The 26,373-nt window shown below is 35.9% G+C and overlaps 1 protein-coding gene across 15 annotated transcripts in view; it reads right to left on the reverse strand.

Annotated features, from left to right (window-relative positions):
* The window catches only part of SYNE1 (spectrin repeat containing nuclear envelope protein 1), a 320,818-nt gene that overhangs the window by 212,424 nt on the left and 82,021 nt on the right, over positions 1 to 26,373 (reverse strand). For all 15 annotated transcript variants that reach the window (XM_087773936.1, XM_087773951.1, XM_087773949.1 and 12 more), the window contains 10 exons: positions 18,252 to 18,359; positions 17,324 to 17,461; positions 16,002 to 16,166; positions 12,753 to 12,865; positions 12,034 to 12,202; positions 8,215 to 8,311; positions 6,483 to 6,685; positions 2,528 to 2,692; positions 872 to 1,024; positions 288 to 431 (listed from right to left, as the gene is read on the reverse strand). In XM_087773936.1, coding sequence (XP_087630062.1) covers positions 288 to 431; positions 872 to 1,024; positions 2,528 to 2,692; positions 6,483 to 6,685; positions 8,215 to 8,311; positions 12,034 to 12,202; positions 12,753 to 12,865; positions 16,002 to 16,166; positions 17,324 to 17,461; positions 18,252 to 18,359 — 1,455 coding nt within the window. The remainder of the gene's footprint in view (positions 1 to 287; positions 432 to 871; positions 1,025 to 2,527; positions 2,693 to 6,482; positions 6,686 to 8,214; positions 8,312 to 12,033; positions 12,203 to 12,752; positions 12,866 to 16,001; positions 16,167 to 17,323; positions 17,462 to 18,251; positions 18,360 to 26,373) is intronic.

Here is a 26,373-nt window from a genome sequence, read left to right on the forward strand (position 1 = left end):
AAAATTCAATAAACAGCAGCTTCCTCTGCATTGTGGGTTTACGTAGTTGCTACCTGCCTATTTAAAGATAGATCAATCCAATATTACTTAAAGAAAGGAATGTTAAATTTAAGGATGGTAGTCCTAAAGTCTAAAAGAAGTAACATTTTCTCCACTCTGAATCTATCTATTGTTACTATAACTCTATATTTGCTCAAATGCATATATTTAAGCATTTATGTAGGGGAGCTTACTATTTACTAGTATAACAGTCAACAACATGTGTAGTAGAAAAAGTATTCTGCAACCTTGCTCAGCTGCTCTTTGATCCTTGTCAAAGTTCCAAGCACTTCATTCACTTCCTCTTGGGAAACTTCTTTCGTAACAAGTTGCGCTGTTCTAGTAACCATTTTGTACTGAGCTTCCATCGCAGGCAATTTCTGCTTAATATTCTGAAACAAATGTTTCAAAAAATATTTCAACGGCAGCATTTATGCATTCATGGGAGATACAAGTCTGTTCTCCAGAGATAAAAGATTTATATGCCAATTGTCAATTGTTTTAATTGCTGATTTTAAGGAATACTAGATCATATTTCAAATGCATGAAAACTGTGCCAAAGGGTATCAGTCAGCTCACCTGAATGTGATTTGAAACTACACAGAAAGAAATATCCAGTGGGACAGTGTTTTGGAAATGTGCTCTAGAAATGTCACTCATAGAATACAATTATTTATATTAGTTATAGCAGAAATTATACAAAAAAGCATCACTGATTAAAAAAAAAAATAATGGAAATGTATACTAAAATAATCTTGTGCTTTCAGATTTAAATAGTTACAAGTTTCTCTCTTATGAAGGAGAAAGAAAGGAATGGAAGAAAGACACTTACTTCTAAATCTTGTACAAACATTTTGACATCAAGGAAGGACACTTCTACAGGGACTGAAAATTTCCTATTGCTACCATCAATAAAAGCTGTTAAGTGGGCAACACCATCCAAGTATTCCTTCTTCATTTTGTCCAGTTCATCTGCTCGAGCATACTAAAAAAATGTAAAGTAAAAAGAAACAAACGAAAAAATAACCACCCCAAATGAGATATCTGGCAATTAAGTAATGACTTAAGAGAATTAGCATGTTTTCAGTGCAATTGTTTGCTGGAAAAATTGTATTAAAAAATACAAAATAATGGAAACTAAGATTTTAAATTAGTTAGACACTAGTCATCTGCATTAGTTTCAATAGTGCTGATACTAAACAGAACAACATTCATACGGGAGGTCAGCCTTTTTTAAGGTTTGGATCATTTGGAGAACACCAGACTCTCATTTGTTTCTAACCTAGAATCAAAATTTCAATTCATTTCTCATTACCTATAGTATCAATTTTGAAAATTCAGCAAAGAGAATAGAATACAAAAAGCCTAGAAAAGCTGAAGGATAAGGGACATTTCAATAAAAGAACTGCTGGATGGAGGAAGGGGAAACAGAGGTCTTAGAAAGCGGAAAGAGTTGTATGACAGAAATGGTGAAAGGCCAGTGAGAAAAACTATACAGCCAGCACATGCAAGAAGCTGCCTAAGTAGGGGAAGAGACATTTACATCCTGGGCATTACTGTTTCCACAGTGAATCAACCTAAGTATCATCAGCAAATAAAGCTTGAGAACATTCTAGTCAACAGTTTGTAAAAGTTACAATAAAAAAGGGGCGATCGCTATTTGCTTTTCCATTTAACTTGACTGCAGTGGAAATAATCATGCCAGTAAAGAAAATAGATCCAGCATCTTCAAATAGGCAACTGTTATTTGAAATCACTGGAAGGGGAAAATAACATTAGATGTGTATTGACTATAGCAAAGATATTTTCTAATGTGTTTATGAGGTGTGAAATACTTCTGTGTAATTTAGCTCAGGTCTTCTCTTTGCTTTTTAAAGAGCAAATACAGAAACAACAATTCTATTCCATTCAGTTGAATCTCTTCCATGAGATAAAGGGTAGTTTTTTCATTTACTATCAGTGCCTCCTTGTACGCAAGATAGAGATAATCTGACCGATTTGGGGAAAACATTTAGTTAATTAACTTGCATTGTACCTGCTTATGGTTGCAGTACAATAATTGAATGCAGCTTTCATTAAAGAGTAGTAAAAATATTCACTTTCACCATTTGCATTATTTAGTTTTACAGAGCTTTTACAATAACAATAGCTACCAAAAACCAATCATTTTCTTCGAAGAGCAGTAGAGGATATGCATAAATAACATTCACTGTATCAAGACAGGAGACCATAAAGAAAAACTGCAGCTTATACTAGCTGAAAATGTCCAAAAATAAAAATAAAAAGCTGTATAACCAAAAAGATAAACAAAGGAAAAGCCCCACTAAGATAAACTGCTGTCAGGGATTCATTTCTAATTTAAATAATTATGAACAGTTACGCACTTTAGTAAATTGTCCTGTGGTCCTACTAAGTGGGGCAAATCTGTCTGGCTTGCATGGCAATAACAAAGTAAACATTTAAAAGTAACAACAGCAAAAACACATACCTGCTTAACTTGCATAAACAACTCTCTCCATCTTCCATTTAGTAGCAGAAGCTGCTGTTTAAGGTCTCTGGAAATGGTCTCATCACACGTTTCAATAAGAAAATTACCAGCATCATTCATGGCTGTGTGCTGTTGGATCCAATGAGGTAAGTGCCGGAAGAAATCCTGAAGAAGAAAAGGAAAACACCTTTCCAAAACCTTTTCAGTTCGACTTTGTCTTAAATCATGAAACTAAAATTTAATCAGCAGCTAATGGCTTGATAAAATTCTTTGAACAATTATCCTCTGAAGCTCTTCATATCAGATATGCCATAATAGAATTTTAATGTCTGTGAACGTAACCTATGGAATTAAAAATTACCACCAGTTTACTTACAGCTCATTTTACTCCAGTGAGTAGCTTCAGTTAAACTAATGGAACTCCTCCTTAAGAGAATGCTCCATAATTGAAAACACTGGCTCATCTAATTTCTGTCTTGTCTTGAAACAGTATGGGCTGATAGTAACCTGGGCCACATACAGACTGTAGAGAGATTCTTCCATTACTGTGAACCATATGCAGCTTTCCAGGGTCTGGCATCCCAGAAGACCTGAGAAGACTGATTCTTTAACACTGCTTCTTTCTGTCTCAGAGTAGGTGAGTGGAGAGGGGAAAGGGATGGTTGTCACTGATTTTCTCCCCTGTTCCAGTGAGACAGCCTAAATAGCCCAGCCATAGGGCCAAATGCTTCTGTGCATCTTGTAGGCAGGTACACACACATAAATTGGTAGAGAAGACAAAGATCAGCTCCCTCCTTTCCTTTTTGCTCTTCAAAAGGATGGGCAATTGTTCCTAAGGCAGATATCTCCAGGCACTATGACTACAGCTATACCAGTAAACAAAACAGAACTCAATCACTGTCCCATGATTGTCCACATCTTCTCTGACATGGTTTTGGTTTGTCCCTGCTCCCCTGCTCCCAAACAATGCACAATTCAATGGATGGCACATGGCAAGGACTGTTCCCAACAGACTGAATCACGAGGCCACCTTCTTCCAGGGGAGAAAGACTAGCCACAAGGATGCAAGCTGAACCATGCCACTTGGTCCTCAGGACAAAGGAAGGGGGACTGACTCATTTTATTTATGACTGTCTACCCTATAATTCCTATATTATCTACCCTATAATTCCAAGACTGCTCATCTGACAGTGACAGTGCCATGCAATCCTTTGCTCAGGGGTAGATGTGGAAAAGTCCTGTCCAGCTGTACTGGCAGTCATACCAAGTTTCAGAGCTACAGTTCTGAAACTTTATAGCTTATGCTTGTCAGAACTCATCCACATGTAAAAACAGTTCTGATACAACCAAAATAAAATGTCAAATGGATGTATACTGCTCAAATTTGTTGAAGAGAGAATTGAACAACATACAGTGTTTTAAATTCCTAAAGCTGAGATCAGTAGAGTACAGGTGTTCTGTACTGATGTATCAGTGAATAACCTTAATCATCTCATTAAATGTGCAGTTTGAATCTTCTGCTCGCAGTGGAGCACAACCTGTGCTTTGTGCAAAGGCTACCTTCTGTGACCACATCCAAAAGAAATTAAGTCTACTGAATCTGGCACTGGTCAGTTCTCCAATGGTCAGGCTTACTAGAGGTCAAGAAGGAAAAAGCACATGGAGTAAACTACTCGTGTCCTTGCTCCCACACACTTATTCCCGCTAGCCATTACCTGCCTCAGACCCTGCTGGACAGTCTCCCCATTTCAGAAGCCAACCTAAAGCACGTGTAAAATATGGATAAGTTGGGAAGGTACTGTGAACCTCACCTCATTCTCAATTAAAACAATGCAGCTCTTTTTAAGGAAGTCGCCGCATGAGATCTAGAAGCCCTCTGATACCCTTTGGATACAGCTGTCGGAGAAAGGTGTGGGAGAGCGTGGCTACAACAGGGTTATGATGGGAAGTGGTTAAGAGGTACTGCAAGTAAATAAAGGAGTTGTAGAAGGAACAGTTTGTTCCTTAACACATTTACTGTTAAATTTTTTCTAGTACTTTGCGGCAGAAAAATCCAAGCACAAACTGATCTTTTTTGCAAGATCTTCTGTGCTACAGGTTCACAATAAGGCTTCTGAAAACACTAACCAATGAGAAAGCCAACAAGCCACTTTCTTTTGCAAAAAGAACAGTGGTACTTGCTGTTCTTGAAATCATACAGAGACAATAGAAAGAAGAAGAAACCATGACAACATGGGAAGCGGCTACTATGGTCTTTGATTAGGATAGAATATGGTGGGTTTCAGTAATGCAGGTAATTTTCCAATGAGCATCAATTAAATCTTTGTATCATATTACTGATATGTTTGTGGTTTTACAGAACAGATACTTGGAAATGTTTAAAAAGTTTTATGCCATGTTCCAAGCAATAGTTATCATCTTTCATCTGGGATTCCAGACTCTTGTGCTGATGGCTGTATGACTATTAATTGTACAAACCAATATAAGTATTGCTTTTGGTTTTAATAACCAAATATTAAAACTGCTAGATCAGAACTATTCTTGGAACTATATAACTAAACGTAACTGCTGTGGAGTGCTAGATTCAACATTAATAGTACAAGTAACATTTAAAATATGTATCTTAGTCTACAGGCGGATTATGTTACCTCTCAGTAATCTTTAACAGCTTTGAGCCAATATAATTTTAAGAAGAAATTAGCATTTTGGGAAGAATAATGCTTTCACATCTAAGGTTTTCAAGAAGGCTTTTTGAAACTCTTCATATATCAGAGCGGTAAGTACTTGTTGGATTTAGGTTAGAAATCAGAAGCAAGTATATACTGTATGGATATGTTCAGATTTCTGCTTTGAAAATCTTTAAAGGTAAAGTTGTAAAACTGATCACCGAAGTAAATATTTTAATTTTATTCATATATGTGGATATAAGAATATTTCATTTTAATCACTGCCAAGTTACTTAGGCAAAACATACACAAGGAGCTAAGATGAACCTGATCAGCTGAGGTCATCCTTCCTGCTCAGTAATAATAACTGTTGGTATTTATATTGTGCCACACTATTGAATCATTTTCACAGGTTTATTTTTATTTGAAAAGTGTATTCCATTCTTTTACATCAATTTAAACTAACAAACTTTTACCAAAAATTATACTGTTCTGTCATGTAACATGAAATGCTCATTCCTGACCTGATGTCAGTTTGACATATTACAACCTATTAAGACCATACTTTGGTGTTCAGAGCTGTGTAGCTGCTACGCTCGGATTGGGTGAAAATGTAGCACCTATTAAATGCACTATTATTCAGGTCAATCTGGATCATTACTGAAGTTTCACAAACACAAATCTTAGTGCTTCAGTACTCTAATATTAGAACAGAAAAAAAAAAAATACAGCAAAACTATCTTTATGACTGCAGGTCCCCAAAAAGAACTGTCTAAAAGATTTCTAAAATGCCAGGGAAATGGATAAATTACTTACCCATCAAACACAACAACACATACTAATAATGTTGTCTTGTGAAGGCAACTAATATTGAAATCTGTCATCTATATGGTAGAAAAATCAGTGGAAAAAATAATTTTCTTTAAGTGTCTTTATATGCAGCACACGACTATGCACTTTGGTGTTAAGAGCTGTATTTGCCTTTGAGTGAATCATGTAACATTCCTATCTCTGAGCAATACTGCTGCCCTATATTCATGTCAAAGATGCCTCTAACCATGTTATCACAGATGATGCCTTCCTTCACTGCATGTATATATGCATATGTCTGTATGTGCTATACATGCAAACATTGAAACACCTATGATGAATGTAGACAGTATGGCAGAAACTGAAAAAGTCTCTCCCTCTTGTATGGCATTTTGTAAAACAACTTAAGCAAATGCAAAAATATATCCCACGTTTCATAATTTACAAAATAGCCAGACACATATGCTGTTGGCGCATACCTTTTTAGAATGTTCAGGCTGATTCAGCATTTTTTCAGCATCTTCCAGCCAAGCTTGTAGACCTGCCACAGTGCTGCTGTATCTGTCCCAATTAGCAATTACTTCTTCCAACATACTTCTTACACTTCTCACCTCTACCGAGAGGTTCCTCCACTGTGCTGTTGTTTCATTCATGAATTTCATCACATTCTCAACTTCTTCCACTGATATACAGGAAAGACATTGATTATTTTCGTTCATTATTATTTCTGTAAAGCTTAATTTTATGTTATGCTTATCTATTCTCATCAGAGAATTATATTTTACTGCAACTTCTATTTCAGTAGGCTTTTATATACATATGCTCAGTTCACAGCCCAATTTTAATGCAAAATTATACTGAGAAATTAAACCTGAGAAATTAAAGACTAAGGAAAGTACATAAAATGAGTGCTATATTAAAGCAGTCACACTGCATATTCAGTGGGGTGTTAATTTCTAATCTGTAATAAAGGAAAACAAGAGAGAAAGTTTCCTTAAAAAAGCAGAAAATAATAGAGATGTATAATGTACAAACACATATTATGTCTGCATTGAAAAGTACTGAATGAAATTCTGATCTTCCTTCCACCAACTTTAAAACCTAACTGCTGCTAATTTTTGCTAATTTTTAGTATTTTCCTCATGGCAATAAAGGAACAAATGTGTCCTCATTCCAGAAGAAACAAACAGAGCGAAGAAAAAGGACCCACGCAAATCCTGAGACTTCATAAAACAAGCAGAATATAGATAATTTAATAAACTTTTTAGCTAAGGTGTCCTCTAATTTGCACTGCTTTTTCTGAATTCATATAAGTTAGTAGCCGCCCTTTAGAAAAAAATTTGTTATTGGATTTTTTTAATTGCATTGAATAAATCTATTAATTTTATTCTTTGTAAGAATACCTTGTAAAAATGTTTAATTTGTAAAAGTTTAGTGTCACCACCATCAACTTAAATTTCACAACAAAAAGAGATATCCATTTTCTCTCCACATCTGCTAACCACTTTAGTAGCTACAGCAATCCACCACTGACATTGTGTTATCTTCTCAGCAGAGATTAAAGAGATCTCATGTCTGTAACTATCTAGGTCAAATATTGCCCTCATGCATTCTCACTGAACTCAGCAGTGTCCAGGAATTACAGGAGGCAGCTGTTGAATCAGCCACACAGTTTTCTCATATATATCCATACTTCAACTATCATTTTGGTTCCTCTTATAGGTTTTCACAGTTACTGAAGAATCTTCAACAAATCAGGATACTTTTGCTACTACAACAATACTGGGGCCAGCTCTCTATTTGTCTTTTTCTAGTAAATGAAGCCAAGCCAGGGACCATTTCCAGGCACCAGAACATGATCTTCTCTACTCCTAATTTGGTCTCTGGCACTTTTGGCCCAAATCAACAACACTGAAACAATCCAGAAGTTAGCATAGACCATGGACTTCTCCTGTCAGGAAATCTGAACATGACCACTTTCTTCTGGAGATTAAGAAAACTTAGCAGGAGAGCAGGCTGCTCTGTACCAGCTGGCTTCATGCTAGAGAATATGTGAAATTGCTACCAGAGGCTGTGGCTTCTCTGGTGAACTGCAGCTGCTGTACAGCTCTGCTGCATGAAGAAACAAATATTAGGAGATCTTTTTAGAGGATACTATGTCTAAAGAGATTAAAATGGTGTCCCCATGACAAAAGAAACACAGGCACTTACCTGAGCCATTTGCTTTGGCATACATTTCAGCTGCTGTTTTCAAGATCTGGTAAGTAACTTCATATTGCTCAAAGAACTTACTATTTTCAATAACAGACTGAAAAGAAAAAAAATTACAACAGACAAAATAAAGACAGATATTAAGAATGAGGATAATTTCCATGAAATTACATCAGGACAGTGATGATAACTTTTAACTTTATTATTTCTCCATTCATTTTTTTCATCATTATAAAATAATATTTAAATTATCATCATTATAAAATACTATACAAATTTCACCTTTTCAAATTAATGGTACAGCAGAGTCTCCCTTTACAAACGCAGTTTATTTACTTTGCGTATGGAAAGATTATTTAATATGTTCTTAGTTAGTCTGCTAGTTGCTGACTCGACGAAACTCACTAGCATATGATACTTTGAATGTGCAGAAACTTAGCAATTAACTTAAAAGTTATTTAATGGAATTTTTTTTACACTGAAATCTAAGTTGATTCATTTTAGTAGAAGAGAAAATTTCATCCATATAGGTCACCACAAAAATCAAATCCAGTTAAACTTTAAAAATTGTTCCTGTATTAAGCCTTTGCCAAAAGTCAGGTTTCACTGTAAGAGATGAAAGTCATTTGACTTATCCTTCAGTTTTCCTTTACCTTCTTTATAATTAGTAAAAATAAGATTAAGGAAACACTGCACAAAGAGATGCTGCTTTTCCTAAGTGTGACACAGCGCTTTGCCTTTGTGAGCGATGTTTTAGCTGTGTAAAGTGTTATAGAGCAATGAATAATTTATCTGGAAATATTTTGGTCACAAAGTTATGGCTCTTTATCATTTATGTCTCTTTATCCCTTATGGCAAATGACACTGACTTTTTTTTAAATGTCATTCAGAAATGTTACTTTCTTTAAGTGCAATATATAATTATATCTCTATATTATGCAAGCACATTATATCTTGCATTACCACTGTTAAAAAAGGGAGATAAACTTGCTTTTTTACAGGGCTTTTATATTGCCTTTCCTAATGTACTTATCTAGAGTTTTGGAATGGTTTTATAACTTATAGTACCTCCCATGCCTCCTCAGTTACAGATCTACAAAATTAAGGCAAGTACATGTCACATATGTCTACCCAAGCTTTGGAATGTCAGAATAGACAAAATTCTATGTGTACTAGTGTGATTTTGGTAAAACCAGGTTTCAAATGAGGTCAAAGTTCAATGTACTTTAAAGAGGAGAATTTGATTTCATGTATTCATCAACCCACATTATATAAACATGAAAAACAGTTTTAAAAATTAATCTGCCTGCCAGTATATATCTAAAAATCTTCTATTTTAAAACCTTTTACAGTCGCTATGTCAAATCACCACAGTTATCTAGTACGTAATTTAGAAATGTGTTTATAACCAAGGAAACTAGAAGTCAAGGACAATCAGAATTTTTCTCTGCTCTACTGTTAAAATAAAATCTGGCATGTATAAAGAACTACATGCTCTACCATGAATTATGTGATAAACTCCTGACCTTCACTTTTGCCAAACCCATACACACAGACATTTTGCTCCAAACCAAAAACTGCAAGACTTCATATCAGAAAGTAAAAGACTGTATCAAACTACTTATATAATACTGATCTCAAGAGCAATTGGAAATATTTTCAAAAATTAAATATAGACATTTTACTGATTGTCTCCCATCTGATAAGATCCCTTAGAGAAAATATGTAGCTTTTCCCAAATCCGTATAGCATACGGTGCTAAAAAAGTACTAATACAGCAATGCCAAAACACAGTTCTGTGGGTTAAAATCCATGGATAACTGTACCCAGTATCGTATCCCCATTACAGATGAGACTTTGGTACAGTATATTCTTCAGGTTGATGGTGTACAATTCATGTTCACCTTTACTTCTGATATATGACAGACAGGTGAAAAGAAGATGGGATAAAGTAACAACCACTGCTTTTATTTTTCAGCTACAGTACATAAACATTTTCCATGCATATGTTCTATCCAGATCTTAACTATGCATGTTCCTAGAATGCTGACATTGCTCAGTCTGCTTTGGCAGACAAACAAACTTACATTTTTGTCTCCTACTAATATAGTCACTGACTATAAGGTAGTGACTACAGCTTTCCTACGTAAGACTCCTAATTTACTGGAAGAGTAACACTTGGCTCTTGGTCCTAGGAAATTGCTCCCAGGTAAGCCAAAGCAAATAAAGTCTCTTTCTATCACTGGACACCTGGAAGGAGGCAGAAATCAAGGTCATCAGGAATTAAACTGAGCTCTATTTATCTTCTTGTCCCAATATCTTCATTTTGATGTGATGCGGTTTCATAAACAATGCAAGGAGGAATTTTCTTTCCCCTAGCGACCGTCTCAGCGTTAGTGGTCTGAAGCACAAGAATAATTGAGGCAATCGCAAATAACATACAAATTCACCACTTAATGTTCATTTTAAAGCAAAAAATAAGAAAGTGATACAAAATAATAATCCAAAAGTCAAGCTATCCACTTCCTCATTATTTCCCTTGCCAACTTTTAGTAGTTTTTGCAATAGCCTTACAGAGTATACAAATGGACTATAACTCCTAGCTATTGCACATCACTCTAGCAAACTATGTTTTAAATAACATATAACAATAAACAAAAGATGTTTTAAATAACCATCTGAATTTTGCAAAGCTTGTTTAAAACAAGGCTTAACTCCTGAACTTTTATGTGTCTCTAACTGCTAAAGTTTAAACATAGAAAGGGAAAAGTGTGAACAGGTCTTCAGTTGTCACTTCGTAGAGGAACTTCATTGGGTTTGAAGTTTTCTTCCAAAGCAATAAAAACTATCAGGCTGTAGGGACATCAGTAACTTTCTCTACACAGTGTCCTGGCTCTGAATGTTTCTATAACTGTATGAATTCTTTCCAAAGTGAATTTTCCTGTGGAATTTTCCTCATATGGATTTAATAGAAGGGGGGGGAAAAGTATTTAGCCCAGCCCTGCTTTTGAAAGAATCCCTCACGCTCTAATGTAGAAGTGCACCTGTGGTACTGTTCTACTAGCCACTTGGCACTGCAAGTGTGGATTTAACAAGATACAGCAGCATAAGACTGAAAGGGAACATTTCAATGAGCATTTGTAAGTCAATAGCCTCTTTTTCTTAACATGATATATGGATGATGTAGAGCTGGAGCAATCTCTTCCCAGAATAGAAATAATGAGTTCAATATACTAACACTGAGCAGGAGAAGAAAAAACATTCTTTAAAACAATAAAATGACTCCCCTATCAGTATAGTATATTGAACAAGTACACAGAGGTGGCATAACTTTTTTTTTTTTGTTTCATTTGGAGGACTCAAAAAAAAAAGTACTGTGGGGTACTGCATGCCAAAAATGTCTTCTATCTCTACACTTAATCTGTGTATAGTCACTATAAAGTGCATTTATGCAGTTGTAAAAGAAGATGAAATTAAGTTCTTTGGTATTGATATTTAAGGTCAGTAAAAATCTAGGATTTGGAGCCTCCAGATATGCCTGGTAAGTTGATGGTCAGACAGTTAGCAGCTGGGACACTATTTCTGTTTTTGAAGAGATTGTGCAAAGAGAATCATTTTTATTTTTAGCCTTTTGACTAAAGTTCCTCTATGGGGAAGACACATTCACCTCTGAAAAGATATTCCATAAGAATGCAGTCATAAAGTTGATGACTGGAAGTCTCATTTCTGTTTCTGTTCTTTTATTCATTTGCAGCAATCTTAAATAAGAATATTTCAAAAATAATTATAAAAAGAAGATGACAATCCTAACTTACTTACAATATAATTTTGAAGAAGTAGTTCCACCGACTCTCGCCTTCCGTATTTGATAATCCATGATTTTAACTTTGATTCTGCAAGGACTATGAGTGACAGTAGACGGTACTTCAGTTCCAGAAACTCCATCTTCAACAGATGGAGCTCAGATGAAGAGACAACAAAATTAAACCTATAAAATGAATCACACTGTAGTAAAATACAGCAATATTCATTTTTGCAGGAAAGACTGAAAGCTTTAGTTACAGTTCAGATATTTTTCTAATCTTTCACCTAATTCAGAGTCTACAAACATTTAATTATGCTTGATGATCATTCTGATGACTGCTTTTGAATAGCAAATTAATTACAGTTCTGTTTATTCACAGAAATCATCAGTTTACATCTGTTACTAAGTTTTGCAAAGTCATTTTTCTTTTCTTTTTTCACATGCATCCTGGCTGTTGTTACATAACATTTCTTCCAGGGACAAGTAATAACAGGATCAATGTAAAAAAGTATTCCCTTCCAAAACCATAACTTATTTTGATTCTCATCAATCTTTAATGCATCAGGCTTTTTGGTATATTTTAATGGATATTCTAGAAGGTTTTTCTTTCCAATTTTGTCATGCTTGCCACTGAGAAACATAACTAGACAGTGATTTCTACATGAACAGATTAAATAGCAAACAGGTTCCCTTTCATTCACGGAGGGTTTTTATTTCAGATTGAAAGCCTTACCTCTCTGCCATATCCTCTAACTGGTCAGGTGGAATAGGCACTCCGTTAACAGATCTGGCCCCGTGGATCTCATGGAATGCCTTTTTGTGACCATCTATGTTTTTCAGCAGATCCTGATTTGATTTTAAGAAAGAGAGAGAGATTGAGAGAATGGGGGGGCGGGGGGGGGGGGGGGGGGAGGGAAGAGCGAGACAGAGAGAGAGAGAGAGAGAGAGAGAGAGAAGGCTCACAGTAGGCTATCTAACTAATAAGCACAATTTTAAGCCTGCACTGATGACTCAATGTAGTTAACTATTTGATCATGCTCTCACATTTGCATGCAACGTTATGCATACCACAAAAGCATTTACATCAACTTGAACATTAACATAGGGAACCCCCTTATAAGATGCTCTGCTAAAGCTGTGTCTAACAATTATGGAAGATTTTAAAACAGAGGATACACTGCAAAGGTTTAACAAAACAAGAACTCTTAACTGTATTAAATAATCCCTGAAATGCAGTCTGCGAATACTCTAACATCACAACAGCATAACCTTGCTAAATTTACTCTTTACATCTTTATAACAGATACTAACCTTTATTAAGTATAGATTCAAATTTTCAGCAACTAATCTACTCCGCTATATATAGGCAGAAGATCCATAGCTCCTTATGTAAGTATATATTCAATATTTAGTGAACTTTTCACTCTCTCAGCATCAAAATATTTCAGGATCGCTCCCTCTATATTACACGATTGAATGCAGAATGTGGTACCCGACCTGTATTCCTGTGATAAGAATTGTACCAGCAAAAACCTTACAGCAGAGCACATTTCAACTGTAACTAAGCAACACCGCTTCAAACGGCTTCCTGGAGATTACATATTAAAATGAATGACTGGCAGTAGTCTTTGAAGAGATACCATAACAATAACACGTCAAGTCCCCAGCGGCTGAGAGGACACAGAACAGTGGGTATTTTACTGCATACCGACAGCTCCTGGCACAAAATGCTCAGAAGCCTATTAGGAAAGGAAATAATACAAAGGTCCCCCTTTCTTACCTGGGGAAACAAAATGCAGGCTTGTGTATTGATCACAGATGTCTGTTTATTCCTATGTGCTGAAGAAGGGTTTCTCCCCAGTCAACGCCCAGTGTTTGCACAGCAGAAATTAATGGTAATTCACTGGCTCAGCTCACCAAGTGGTCCCACCATCCCCATCTACCCACCTACATTTTCATTGTTTCCCACTTCAGCCAACACCTTGTTGTGAAAGAGAAATGAACCAGGCTTTCCCAAATGCAAGTGATGCACTGATTTTACTATGGCAAAAACTCCACTAAGGGTATCCTGGGACTAACATACTCTCACATAAAGGAAAGACTTAGAACAAGTATCTCAGCTAGCTGCATTTGAGACCTTGCCAGACAAAAAAGGATGCCCCTAACATGCACTGGTATGTCAAAATAAACCCCAGTAGTTTCATCCAACATCAACTGGAAGTCCATGAAAACATTTATACAGTGTTCTCATGAAGTGAAATCCTGCTCTGCAAAATGCCCCTCAACAAGTACAGACATTGTCCTTAATTTCTGGATCTTGGTGGCAATATTAACTAAAATAAAATGCTTGCCTGATTTCCTGAAGGTTTGGTCCAAATAAGCTGGTACATTTTGTATTAGCTTTAAAATGGCCATAAGCTGTGAAGTTCACTAAAATAACCCATTGTCAGATGAGCCAAAGATATAGAGAAAGCGATGATGTTATCTGAACAAAACCATAACAAACAAACCCCAACAATTTCCTAGGAAACAAGGACTGAAAAAAACCTCACTAATGCATTTGTGGTACTATCCAACAGCACATTAGGATTCACCAACGCAAATCTGAGTAACAAAACAAACTCCAGAAACACATAAAATTATCCATGCTTCTCTTGAAGCTTTCCCCACACCACTCCCATGGGAAAACTTCCCTGGCACAGACTAACCTAAATCAAAGTTTATTTGTTCGTGTAGAAATCCCTCACCACAGCATTTCTGATGCAAAGAAAACACAATTCAGGGCACATTCTCTTGTTTTTCTTATGAATGTTTCAAAGGAGGTCTATAGTGTTCACATTATAAGAGCAAAAAAGTGTTTGACTTGCTTTTTTTACACAAACGTCAAACCTTATGGAGCCTGAAACATTTGATGTTACCAAGAAAGTTAATGAAATTTAGCATTACAAGAGACTAGACCTTGAAAGAAAATAATATTTTCTCATAGATTTTAATATTGTTTTGGTTAAATTTTATTAGCCACCACTTAAGTTAGAAGAGCTGCCACTGTTCTAATAGAGTAATCAGAAGACCCAACTGATCTTGCAGCTAAACTATCATTGTCTGTCACAGCTGTTCCAAGATGACCATGAAACTTATCAGCTTTTCATTATATGGCATTACTTTTTAATAAAAAAAAACCCATCCATATCCAAAACACAAAAAATAATAAAACTACAATCAAGTTTTAAAGTAGTAGCAATAGAGAAAAAAAAAGCAATATAAAATACAGCCTTAATGCCACAAGTGCAGCCTTTCTCTACACCATCTTTTGCCTTTCTCTATCATATTTACTTGTTCAGTTTCTTTTATCATCTCACTGACAATTTCTGTCTATATTTTTCTCATCTATATTATGCAAATGCACAGACCTCACAGTTTTGATTTTAAATGAGAACTTGGACTCACCAAAGAATAATGGCAAAGGTATTTAAATCCATGCGGAAAAGTTTCATGTTGACCACAGCAAAGGAGACTTCTCATGCTATTTGTCATCACAACACTATGAAAATTCACTTCATTCTATTTTTTCCCCCAGTGCGTATAACCTGCACTGACTATCAGCACACTTAGTATGTTTGCTCTCTCGCTCCTGTTTCACCCAATAAGTTCATATTGGTTGAACAATGTACCCAACTTATAAGCTCCCTATGGAATTTTACCTAACAGAAATCCTACAATGGGGGAACAATTAAAATATTAATACCTGATATCTTTCAGGTAGAAGAAGCAGGAACATTCATAAACAATTTTGAATATTGCTTGTAAGATACACAGATATCACAGTTCAAGTCATCACTAAAAACCACCTAGCTTTAGCTACTATCAAGATGACACCACCCACAGAAACTAGAAATAATAATCTTTCTTTATACAGTATGGATCATTTACAGCCTTGGAAACAATGAAATATAATGCACAGAATGAATGCATGTAGAGCTACCTTAAGTTGTTCAAGCTTCCGGTGTATTACATTTGCCGTTTCCTCATGAGTTTGCTGAACAGTTACTTCTTCCCTCAGAGCAGCCTCTGCTCTATAGAGCCAATCACCTATGGTACCCAAAGGTGCAGGAAGAGATTTATCAAGGTGTATGTGCCAATCAAGTAGCTAGGAAATAAAAGTAAGAGGATTGAACTTCCTTCCTTGCTTAATTATACAAACAAGTATCTTCAGAAAAATCAGACTTTATACTGTAAGACCAAAACCCACATAACAGAGTTTGTTTGAGACATAAACCTAGGAATATTGCTTCACGTTAGTTCTGAAATTACAGCATTCTCACAGGCAACAAAATCACTATGAGGATTCATTGATTCATGTATTTCCCTTCCAGAATGGTAACTGAGTTACAAAACTGACCACATATGAACTGGAAGAACTGACAAGCTAAAGATCTGGAATTTCATCAATTAATAGGCACAGCAAGGGATATGAGACCTTCTTCCACCCAATGTAATTTATTGCATGCTCTTGCATAAAATTATTTTATCTCTATTTTGAACATATTTTCTATGTGTAAAGTGCAAATGAGTCTCAAAGGACTGTGGCGTCGAGAAAATAGCAGTAAAATACCACGTCTTACTGGCAATCCCAGTTATGGGAGTGAAAAATAATGAAAACTATGTCAAAACTCCAGAATATTTTTAAACAGATGCTCTGTTAAATATATGACATTAAAAAAAATTCATGAATATGCACTGAGTAATAACGATTCAATAACTTCTTATTTGGGACAATCAATATAACTTGCTTGGGATTTTTCATTCAATTATTACAAAATTACTGGCACAAATACTAATATTAATTCATCACTGTTGCAACCAGGTCAAAAATAGCATTAAAGCCTCATTTACTGATGAAGTATTCAGTATTACACAGAAACTTTTTTTAGTTATATTAGAATTTCTCAGATAACTCTAGCAATTTACATTAAAATATTGCATTTTGAAGGGGCATTGTGCATGCTTTTCTTTTTATCAACAATGTTTTGAACTTGGCTAAGCACTGTTAACACACTTTCAATAAAGGGAAACCTCAAAGTATAGTCCTTTTCTTAAAGTTCATATTCTTTGAGCAATATTAAAGATGACAGTGCAGTAAACGTTCTCAAAACAAATACAAAATAATCCAACAGTGCTAGAAATTTGGTCCATTTTCAGCTTCCTAATGCCTAACAAAATCAATAGCAAACAGGTGTCTAAATGATTTTAAATTCTCATCCTTCATTTAATAAAAAATACATAGCATAATAATTTTCAACTTACCCTGGAAGAAACTCTGTCCCATGCTTGCTTCACCATAGCTTGATCAAGTGATAATTTACCATCTTTCCTTAATGACTGGGTTACAAGTTCAATCTGCTTCCTTTTTACCTCATATTGTACTCTGAAATGCTTAAATGACTGCAGAAAGAGAAAATCAAATCAATGTAGTACAGAGTCAAAGAATGAAATTCTTCAACATTTATGGAGTGTTATAACCTATGACAATTTTGTACTGATAGAAGTCCTAATCCTTCCCAAAGAGGAGTAGCAGTAAACTTGTATATTGTCACTGAAATGCATTTTATTAAATGTTTTAATAGACTGTAGAATCCTCCAGGGAAATACAGGTAGAAGTTTTGTATTCCCCTGCAGTTGTCAGGTGCCTGAACCCTATATGAAAGGAAATAATAATTGATCAGATAATCTAGCAAATGAATTAAATGCTACTTGGGACAGACAGTGGCTGCTTTTAGACAACAGCCGAGCTTCAGGAGAAAATTTAGGCCAAAATCTATATTGCCGATTTAGACATTAACCTTTGAGAGACGGGTTAAAAATGAAGCTCCTATCCCTGTCCTCTCCACCTGTCACCTCATCCAGCCTTCATACCTCCCATCTGAGCTATATCACGCAGGATCTGGAAGGACTGTACAGACACATGCTCACTTCTAACTAGGACAGTCCTTCTTCACACTGCTAGAAAAAGCTCTGTGTTAGGCAAACCATCTGTGCACTGTTCTACGTAGCAAAGCTGGAGCTGACATTATAAGTCCTCCACCAATAAAAGGAAAGACAGTTTGTGTCCTTATTTCTTTAAACTACAGTACATTGACTCGCATATATACAGATTGCATAAAATACTACAGTACATGTTACACATAATGATGATAATAACGTCTTATCATACAAAATTTTCCCTACTGCTTACCTGGTATTTCTCCTGTAAGCTTGTTTCTGCCACCTGTGCTCGGGCTAAGTCTCTTTCAAATTGTTCTGCCCACACTTTTAGGTCTCTCAGCATCAGTCTGTCTTCCTTCTGTGATTTAGTACAACCACACACAAAAAAACCCCATTGCAGTCTATTAGGAGAGGTGTCAGATACAGTCCAGAAATTAACAGCTCTCTAGCAAGTCAGGGTCATTAGTTGTAGTGGAAGCCAATGGAACATCAGGGCCCAATTCTCTCATCACTTATCTTCATACAGTCTAACTGAAAAGCACTTACTGAGTATAAGAGGAGAACTCAGCTTCTAGAAATGAGTCTTACAGTGGTGAAATCATGACAATTTGGGACATTGCAGTGTCAGAGATATTACTTGCAGTTCTTATCCGATGTTAAATTAACACGAAGTCCTTTAAATATAACTCAACAGCTAATTTTAGTCTTCCACATATTTGCAATCAATTTTCAGTAAAAGTTAATAGAGATGAAACAGGAGAGGGTTTTATCATCTTTTACCACCATTTTATTACCTGGTCTGCTATTGCTGAAAAAAAAAAAGAAGTTATTTTCTGAGTGACTTCAGGGCAATCCTTGACATCAAGCTCCAAGTTCAGAAGTTGGCAAAATATTTTGATAGAGAATGTTTTAACAAGGAAAATGAAACAAAAGAAAGAAAACCCAATTGTATTCAGTTTCTTTTCCTTCCATGCCATTTTATGGCTTTGAAGAACCGCACATTTGTTTTACAGTTTTGCTTTAACACTTCAGTCTGTCGTGGCACTGGTGTTTTGCAAGGCTGCAAAGTTCTCTGCAGAATTCAGTGACCTGGCAGTGAACAGAAAAATACTAACAGGAAACCTCAGGTCTGTGACAGTGTTATATGAGAAGGTTAGCAGACAACAGAAAGTTTTTTTGTGCACTGTGTAAGCAGGCTAATCAAGTAGGATACAAGTGTCCATCTCAGATTTCTAACCAATGAATCATATGTGCTAGCTGTTAATCAGAAGCTACTCTTTGAAACCAAAGAAGGCGTATTACTGTAAAATTTGTCAGAAACAGATCTATTACAGAGAACAAATGCAACACCACATCATATGAGTTAATTACCTAAAATGAGTGACAAAGTTTCAAGCATTACGTGAGAGAAGAAAAACTGGACCATGTGATAAAAAAGAATAGCCACTGACTGTATTTAAGAACAACATACTTTCTTTTAAGGAAAGATCCTAACCTGGGAAAGGAGCCAATTATGGTTCCTTTCTTTGAAAGCTGCCGCAAATATGTAAAATATAATTTCCCTTAATAATTTTAAAAGCGTAGAGCTATCGCTTCATTTCAGCTGAGGAAAGGACAGGATCCTTAGGTAGGGAAGAAACCTTTCTTGGATATATTTCTACTAATTCTCTTACTGATCCTCTACTCAAAACAGTGGTAGTTGGTTGGATAGAATTTGCACAACAGATTGTGCAAATATCACAGGTATTGTATCTGTTAACTTGCTAGGTAAATTCTTAGCTGGGTAGTTGCAGCGAGGTTAACATGATACTAGAGCAGCTGTGCTGGAACAAAGTTCACTATAGCTCATGCTCCTGTCTTCTGACACTTGCCAAAAGTTGGTACCTGAGAAACAGTACAGGACACATACGACATTTCCCTGATCCAGCTATTTGTAATGCTGGCATCTCCTTGACTGCACATAGCGTCCCAAGAAGCCAAAATTCCTAGTGCTTCCAACTTCTCAATTCATTTAAATATAGAGAAGGAGAACAAAATTCCTCCTCTTCTGGTCTGATAGTTGGCCCTGTGTGTGTGGAAAAATAACATCAAGATTCTTTGAGATAAACAGCAAAGCCAGGACTACTCGCCTATGAGTAGAAGAACATAAGAAGAGAGAATTCTTAACTCATTCAGCCATCAAAAAAAGAACTTTGGTAGCAAATGCACTCCATTCATTAGAAGTTATAACTTTAATGAGACTATTGAGATCTCTTAGTATTTAGCTGTCAGCTCCATAAAGGCAATACTAAACTATATATCTTAATGGATTGGAAGTCATATAACAATTCTGCTGACTGAAACTTTAAGTAAGATATTCTTGAAGTCAGGAAGAGAATAAGTCTGTCACAATGCTGTGTGTATTACTTTTAGTTCACACTATAAATTCAGTTTTATAAAACACTGGCTTTTATTCCTCTGTTTTCTTATTGCTGAGAAGCACCTCCTTAAGGTAAGTCTTTCCAAGAAGAGCATCCGTGTGGCTGCAACTGTTCATAGAGCAATGTGAGCAAAATGGGTATTTTGCAAGATTCCTGTCAACATAGCTTAAAAATTTCATAATGGCTAAAACTAGGTTGACCAGATCTTTTTGAAATAGTATATCACCAGGATTAAGAACACCTCTGTGGTACCTGAAGATAAAGAACACAGGAACCGCTACACCTCTTTTAAATCACACCATTTCTCCGACATTAAGTGAAAATATAAAGTTAACAGTGGCATTGAGTCTTCTGTGATTTTTTTTTAACTATTTAGTTAGACAATTATTTGTTTATTTTGTTTAATTGCAGAAGATTTAGGTGTTTCAGTAACCACCTAACTGAATGTTGTTAAAGCATTACAAGCATTTTATTTATTTATTCATACATTTTCACAGGTTTCCATTCAGCGCATCACTTATCACCTGCAAATGGTTCTGTGGTCCCTGGTTCATACAAAAGCATTTTAAAGTCTCAGTTTGGGTAACCAACATAAAAGATTCACTTTCTTAGACACCAAGGGACCTGTCACCAACACTGCCGCATGTTTAATGAGCTATCATTCTTAAAACAAGACTTTCATTAGTGCCTAGTAGTTCCTACTAATAGTAAAAAAATATCGAAAGGATATTCTTACAGATATGTAAACTATTTTCTAAAGCCTGCACATCTGAAGTAGTATACAGATCAGAACATAAACCATCAAAGAAAAGTTATATAGGATAATTATAACTATTTGTGCTTTCCCCAGTATGAGGATCATTGATCTCTGATGACGTTTATTTCAATTTATCTAAGCCACTATGACTTATTTTCTGCATGCTACTTCCAAACAGCATTTTAAAGTATTAGTTTATCCTGACACCATTCTATGAATATTCACTGATTTGCAGAGATGAACAGAACTGGAGCACTCAACTGCCAAAGAATATCAAAGAAGGTAATTAGAGAAAAGTGCTTATGAGTTCCAATAAGATAAGGGGGTACAATTTAAATTTACAAAAAAAGCTTTCAGCCCAAACTCAAAGTCAACACATTATTTTATTAACTGATATGCCAGAGTTAATTTGAAAATTACATAATACAGAATACTTTGGTGTGTGAAGAGCTAAAAATATACATCTGTGTTTCATGAGAAATTTAATTATGAACTGGAAGAGAAGTACTTTGTTGGGTTCTCTAATATGTAATTATACACCAGGTGAACTGTTTAAATTCTCAGGCACAGGTAGGATAGAATTTTCAAACATGAACTTTTAAATCTAAAAAAATTAAGTCACCTGTTTTTCAGGGATGTTGAACTATTGTATTGCTCATGTGCTGAGAAAATCAAGTCCTTTTAAAAATGTTTATACATTAATTCAATTAATTATGCTATTCCTTTTGAAAACTGGCTTGTATATATGTGTTACTGGATGTATGTGTGTCTATGTGTTGCTGAAACAATAGAACAGTGTTCACTGACAATAGCATCACAGATGCATGCTGAATGCTGAGCCAAGCATCATCTCCAGGGACGAGCTATTAAAGCCTATCTGTAAAAGCAGACAGTAAATCACTGGAGTTGCTCAGAAAGTTACTTTTGCAGTTGCTACTCAGGGATAAAGAAACTGACAGCGCTTTTACCACTTCAGATTTTCACTAGCTTAAGCAGCAATGCACTGGGGCTGTGTACAGCTAAGAATGTGCAACAAGGTCCCATTAAACCTGCCCAAACTTGCTTGAATGGATTGAGAAGATTGGAATAATTCTGCTATCAGTAATAATCTTCACTTCAACACATATCACTAGTTAGATATACATAATACGAGATGAACCCTTGATCATACTTACTTGAAAAAAACCTATTGCTTATACATTAAAAAAACCCAAACAAACAAACCCACAAAAATGAGTGTGGAACCAAGGTGATTAATTGGATCAGGTCAAACTATAAATACTATTGACTGACTGCAGTGACACCTCTTATTTGTTTTATAGTATATTCACTTCTGCAGTCTTCCAGTTTTACCTCTGCATGTTCATTTCAAATACTCCTTGTTAGATTTCTGAACTTCTCTCAGTTAATACTAGACAATTATAAGTATGTAAATGTCCAATATGATTAGAAAAGTATATTTTTAAAAAATCATAATTTATGTGAAAAAAGGAGCAGTACATATCATGCAATTACACATGAATGCTCTCTCCTTCCAACACACAGTCCACATACATCACTTGCACAATCATATATACAATCTAGCATCTACTCTATAAACCTAAAGACATATAAAAATATCCATCTAAAATGAGATTAGATGAGTAGAAACATTGATCTATAATCTATTTTTTCATATTTATAACTATACTTAGGAAAACCAAAAGCATAGTCTGAGATTTATTATAGGAAAGTGACTTGCTTTTCTATAATATTTCTGTGAAATTATTTGCAAAGTTAAGCATTAGGCTGTTAGGATCAGCTTATGTAAGAAGGAAGACTTAGACTCATTATGTTCATCTACTTGCTTTTTGGAAAGATTAACATAAGGCTAGCAAACCAACGTACATAAACCCACCCAAAATCTAAAGTGAAATAAGTGCAGGATAAAAACAGATAACAAGCATGAAAGGTCCAATTCAAGCAATTCTTCTGGAGCATATTACCCTTACCTTAAATTTCATAAAAGAAATGACAAAAGTTGGGATTGCTTGAAGTTCCTAGCATATGACACAAATGGGAAAACAAGAAGGAAAAAAAAAAAAGAAGCAAACAAAATAAAGCAAAGCAGGCAGAAAGTCCAGAGAGAACAATAGAAGAGCCACACGTGTTAGAAAACAAGCTATACTTAAATACTTAAAATGTTATCAAGTTCATGTGTCTGTATCATATCTAGTGAAGTAGTTTTCATAATAGATCTGATTTCCAGATTACTAATCACTACATGATTTATTTTACCTGGAAAAATACTTACCTTAGAGTAACTGTGATTCTTTGAGATGTGTTGACTACACAAGTTCACACATATGCATAGCTGGTCCATGTATGCGATATAAAATCCCTTTTAATTCTGGAAATGCACATGCAAATAGCTGTTCCCTCTGACCACAAATAAGGGATAAGCTTCAATTATTACTCCACTTCTTCCAATGCAAATTCCTTATAAATTGAGCATTGAATCAGGAGGGAAGATGAATAGGAATTTGCGTGGACAACACATCTTGAGGAAACACAGTGGCAGCTGAGTTGGCCGGAGGGCAGGGGGAGAGGGTTAGAGGATTAGAAATCCTTCCCCCCCCGCATCAAAAACCACCCAGACACACTCCACTCTGAAGCAGGATTCTTCTAACTAAATGTAGGCATCTGCAACTGAGACAGATAGTCACTCTTTCAGGTTTTTTTGACAGATAGAAAAAAAAAAAAGTTGCATCTAGCATCTACTGCCCAACTCTTCTCATTCTACAGCAGGGACTTAACACGGGTCAGACGGAATACACCCTAAAAGTGCTTAATTTTGGAAAACAACACATTAAGAGTACCCCAGGAATTTAAGGGATAAGAATTTTGCAAGGTTATCTCTCCCAGGTACCTGGATTCTACCATTCTGTGATACATATTTCCTTATACTAGACTTCAGGGGGAAGACAGAAAGGCTAAGAATAGGGGGATTATACCAGTCACAAAATATAAAGCATGTCTGGATTTCTTTTTAATCAACTGCCAACAACATTTTATCTATCATTACCTACGGGAAGGATTCATCTGAGTCAGTTTTAACTCTGTTGAAATGCTATACAACATGTACTTCCAGAAGACAGTTTATTTAGGACACCATCTTAAGAAAGATGACATCTGGAAAAGTGTCTCCCACTGATTACAGGTGGAGTGTAAGTACCTAGCTTTTAGATTCTTAAAGACTGATGAATCCTGTTCCAACCTAAACTAACCAAATAATGCAAAATTCCTAAGGGAAGTTTTATGATGGACATATATAGTCCAGGTCAGTAAGAGGGAAGAAAGAGGCAATAGATACTGTTCTACCTTGCACCGTTAGCTATGGTGATTAAAAGGGCATCCAATTCACTTACACGGTTTCCACAAAACACAAAAGGGCTATTTTAAAATGAACCAATCTTACATGTTTGGTCTGATCTTGCATATGTTTGTATACCTAGAACAGAACCTGTGGACAACACTTCTTGAAAAAGAATAAATGAATTTTCAATCTAAATGGATTATATAGTCACACAAATATCTTGTATCTGGTTCACTGCCAACTCTGTGCACTGAGAAAAGAATTACTCTGTCCTTTACATTTTTCCAGTCAATTAATTTAGCAAGGTGAATATCAGAATAACAATGGGTGCAGAAAGGGGTTAAAAAAAGGCACTTAGATGGCTTGCGTGGTCAAGAAAGTCAGTTGCCATACTATGATTCCAAGCCATTACTTCTATCAAAAAAGACATCCCTTAAATTTGCAAAGTGATAAATTCATGAACGTTTCTTGAAGTACTAAAGAAAATAGTTCTTGCTCTTATAAACAGAATCCACTTTTCTATTTTTTAAAGGAATTTAAATCTCCATTCTTGTATGATGCCATTTAGAAAAGAGCGTTCTTCTTGCATTGCAAGACGACCTCTACTATTGCTGTTTCATTAAAAAAAATCCTAAATATATCAACTATGCTCTTAAATATTATCACAGAATTGCAGAATCACAGAATGGTTGAAGTTGAAGGGGACCTCTGGCGGTCACCTGGTCCAAACCCCCTGCTCAAGCAGGGCCATCTACAGCCAGTTGCCCAGGACCATGTCCAGATGGCTTTTGAATACCTCCAAGGATGGAGACACTTCTCTGGGCAGCCCGTGCCAGTGCTCAGTCACCCTCACAGTAAAAAGCATTTCCTGATGTTCAGAGGGAACCTCCTGTGTTTCAGTTTGTGCCCATTGCCTCTGGTGCTGTCACTGGGCACCACTGAGAAGAGCCTGGCTCCGTCCTCTTTGCACCCTTCCTTCAGGTATTTATACACATTGATAAGATCCCCCTGAGCCTTCTCTTCTCCAGACTGAACAGCCCCAGCTCTCTCAGCCTCTTCTCATAGGAGAGGTGCTCCAGTCCCCTCATCATCCTTGTGGCCCTTTTTTGGACTCTCTCCAGTATGTCCATGTCTCTCTTGCACTGAGGAGCCCAGAGCTGGATGCAGTGCACCAAGTGTGTTCTCACCAGCTGGCAACCTCCCTTGACCTGCTGGCAACACTACCAATTTGGATCTGCTGTTGTGAAAGCCTTACTTAACCTCATGATTTAAATGATCCTTTGCCTAATTTTCACCAACCCATACGCAATTAAGAATACGGGCTGAAAGATGAGAAAGCACTCAGTGAAAAAAACCTCCACAAGATATTTGATTATGAAACATTTGATTGAGGTTTTTTTTTTTTTCAATTTTCCCTTCAAATACTGCATAAATATGGAATGCAATACTTACATCTGTATATTTTTAAACTGCACTGTTGGATTTTCAGCACTAGAATCTCTCCATAAGCATCACGTAATATGAATGGCACTATTATTTTGCCAAGGATTCTCTGGATATCTTGTTTCATCTAGGTATCCTGCAGTCAACAGGATCAGCTGCATTAACTCCTGGTTTCTTTCCCCCTCCCCTCCAGAACTGTGTAAACAAAGGTCCTAACATTTGTTGGAATTTGTATGTGATAGTCTGCCCAACCTATCATGATTTTCTTGAGAACAGATCAAATATCTGAAAATGCAAGTTCTGAATATGAGAAATTTGATTATCTGTTGACAAATTCTCCCTGAAAAGTCATAAGTAAAGCAGCTGAGTGCAAAATAAGCTTCTCTCTGTAATATAT

This window comes from Nipponia nippon, unplaced genomic scaffold, assembly GCF_047370975.1.
Source record: "Nipponia nippon isolate SJK-2023a ecotype South Korea unplaced genomic scaffold, ASM4737097v1 scaffold_4, whole genome shotgun sequence".
Taxonomy (NCBI): Eukaryota; Metazoa; Chordata; class Aves; order Pelecaniformes; family Threskiornithidae; genus Nipponia; species Nipponia nippon.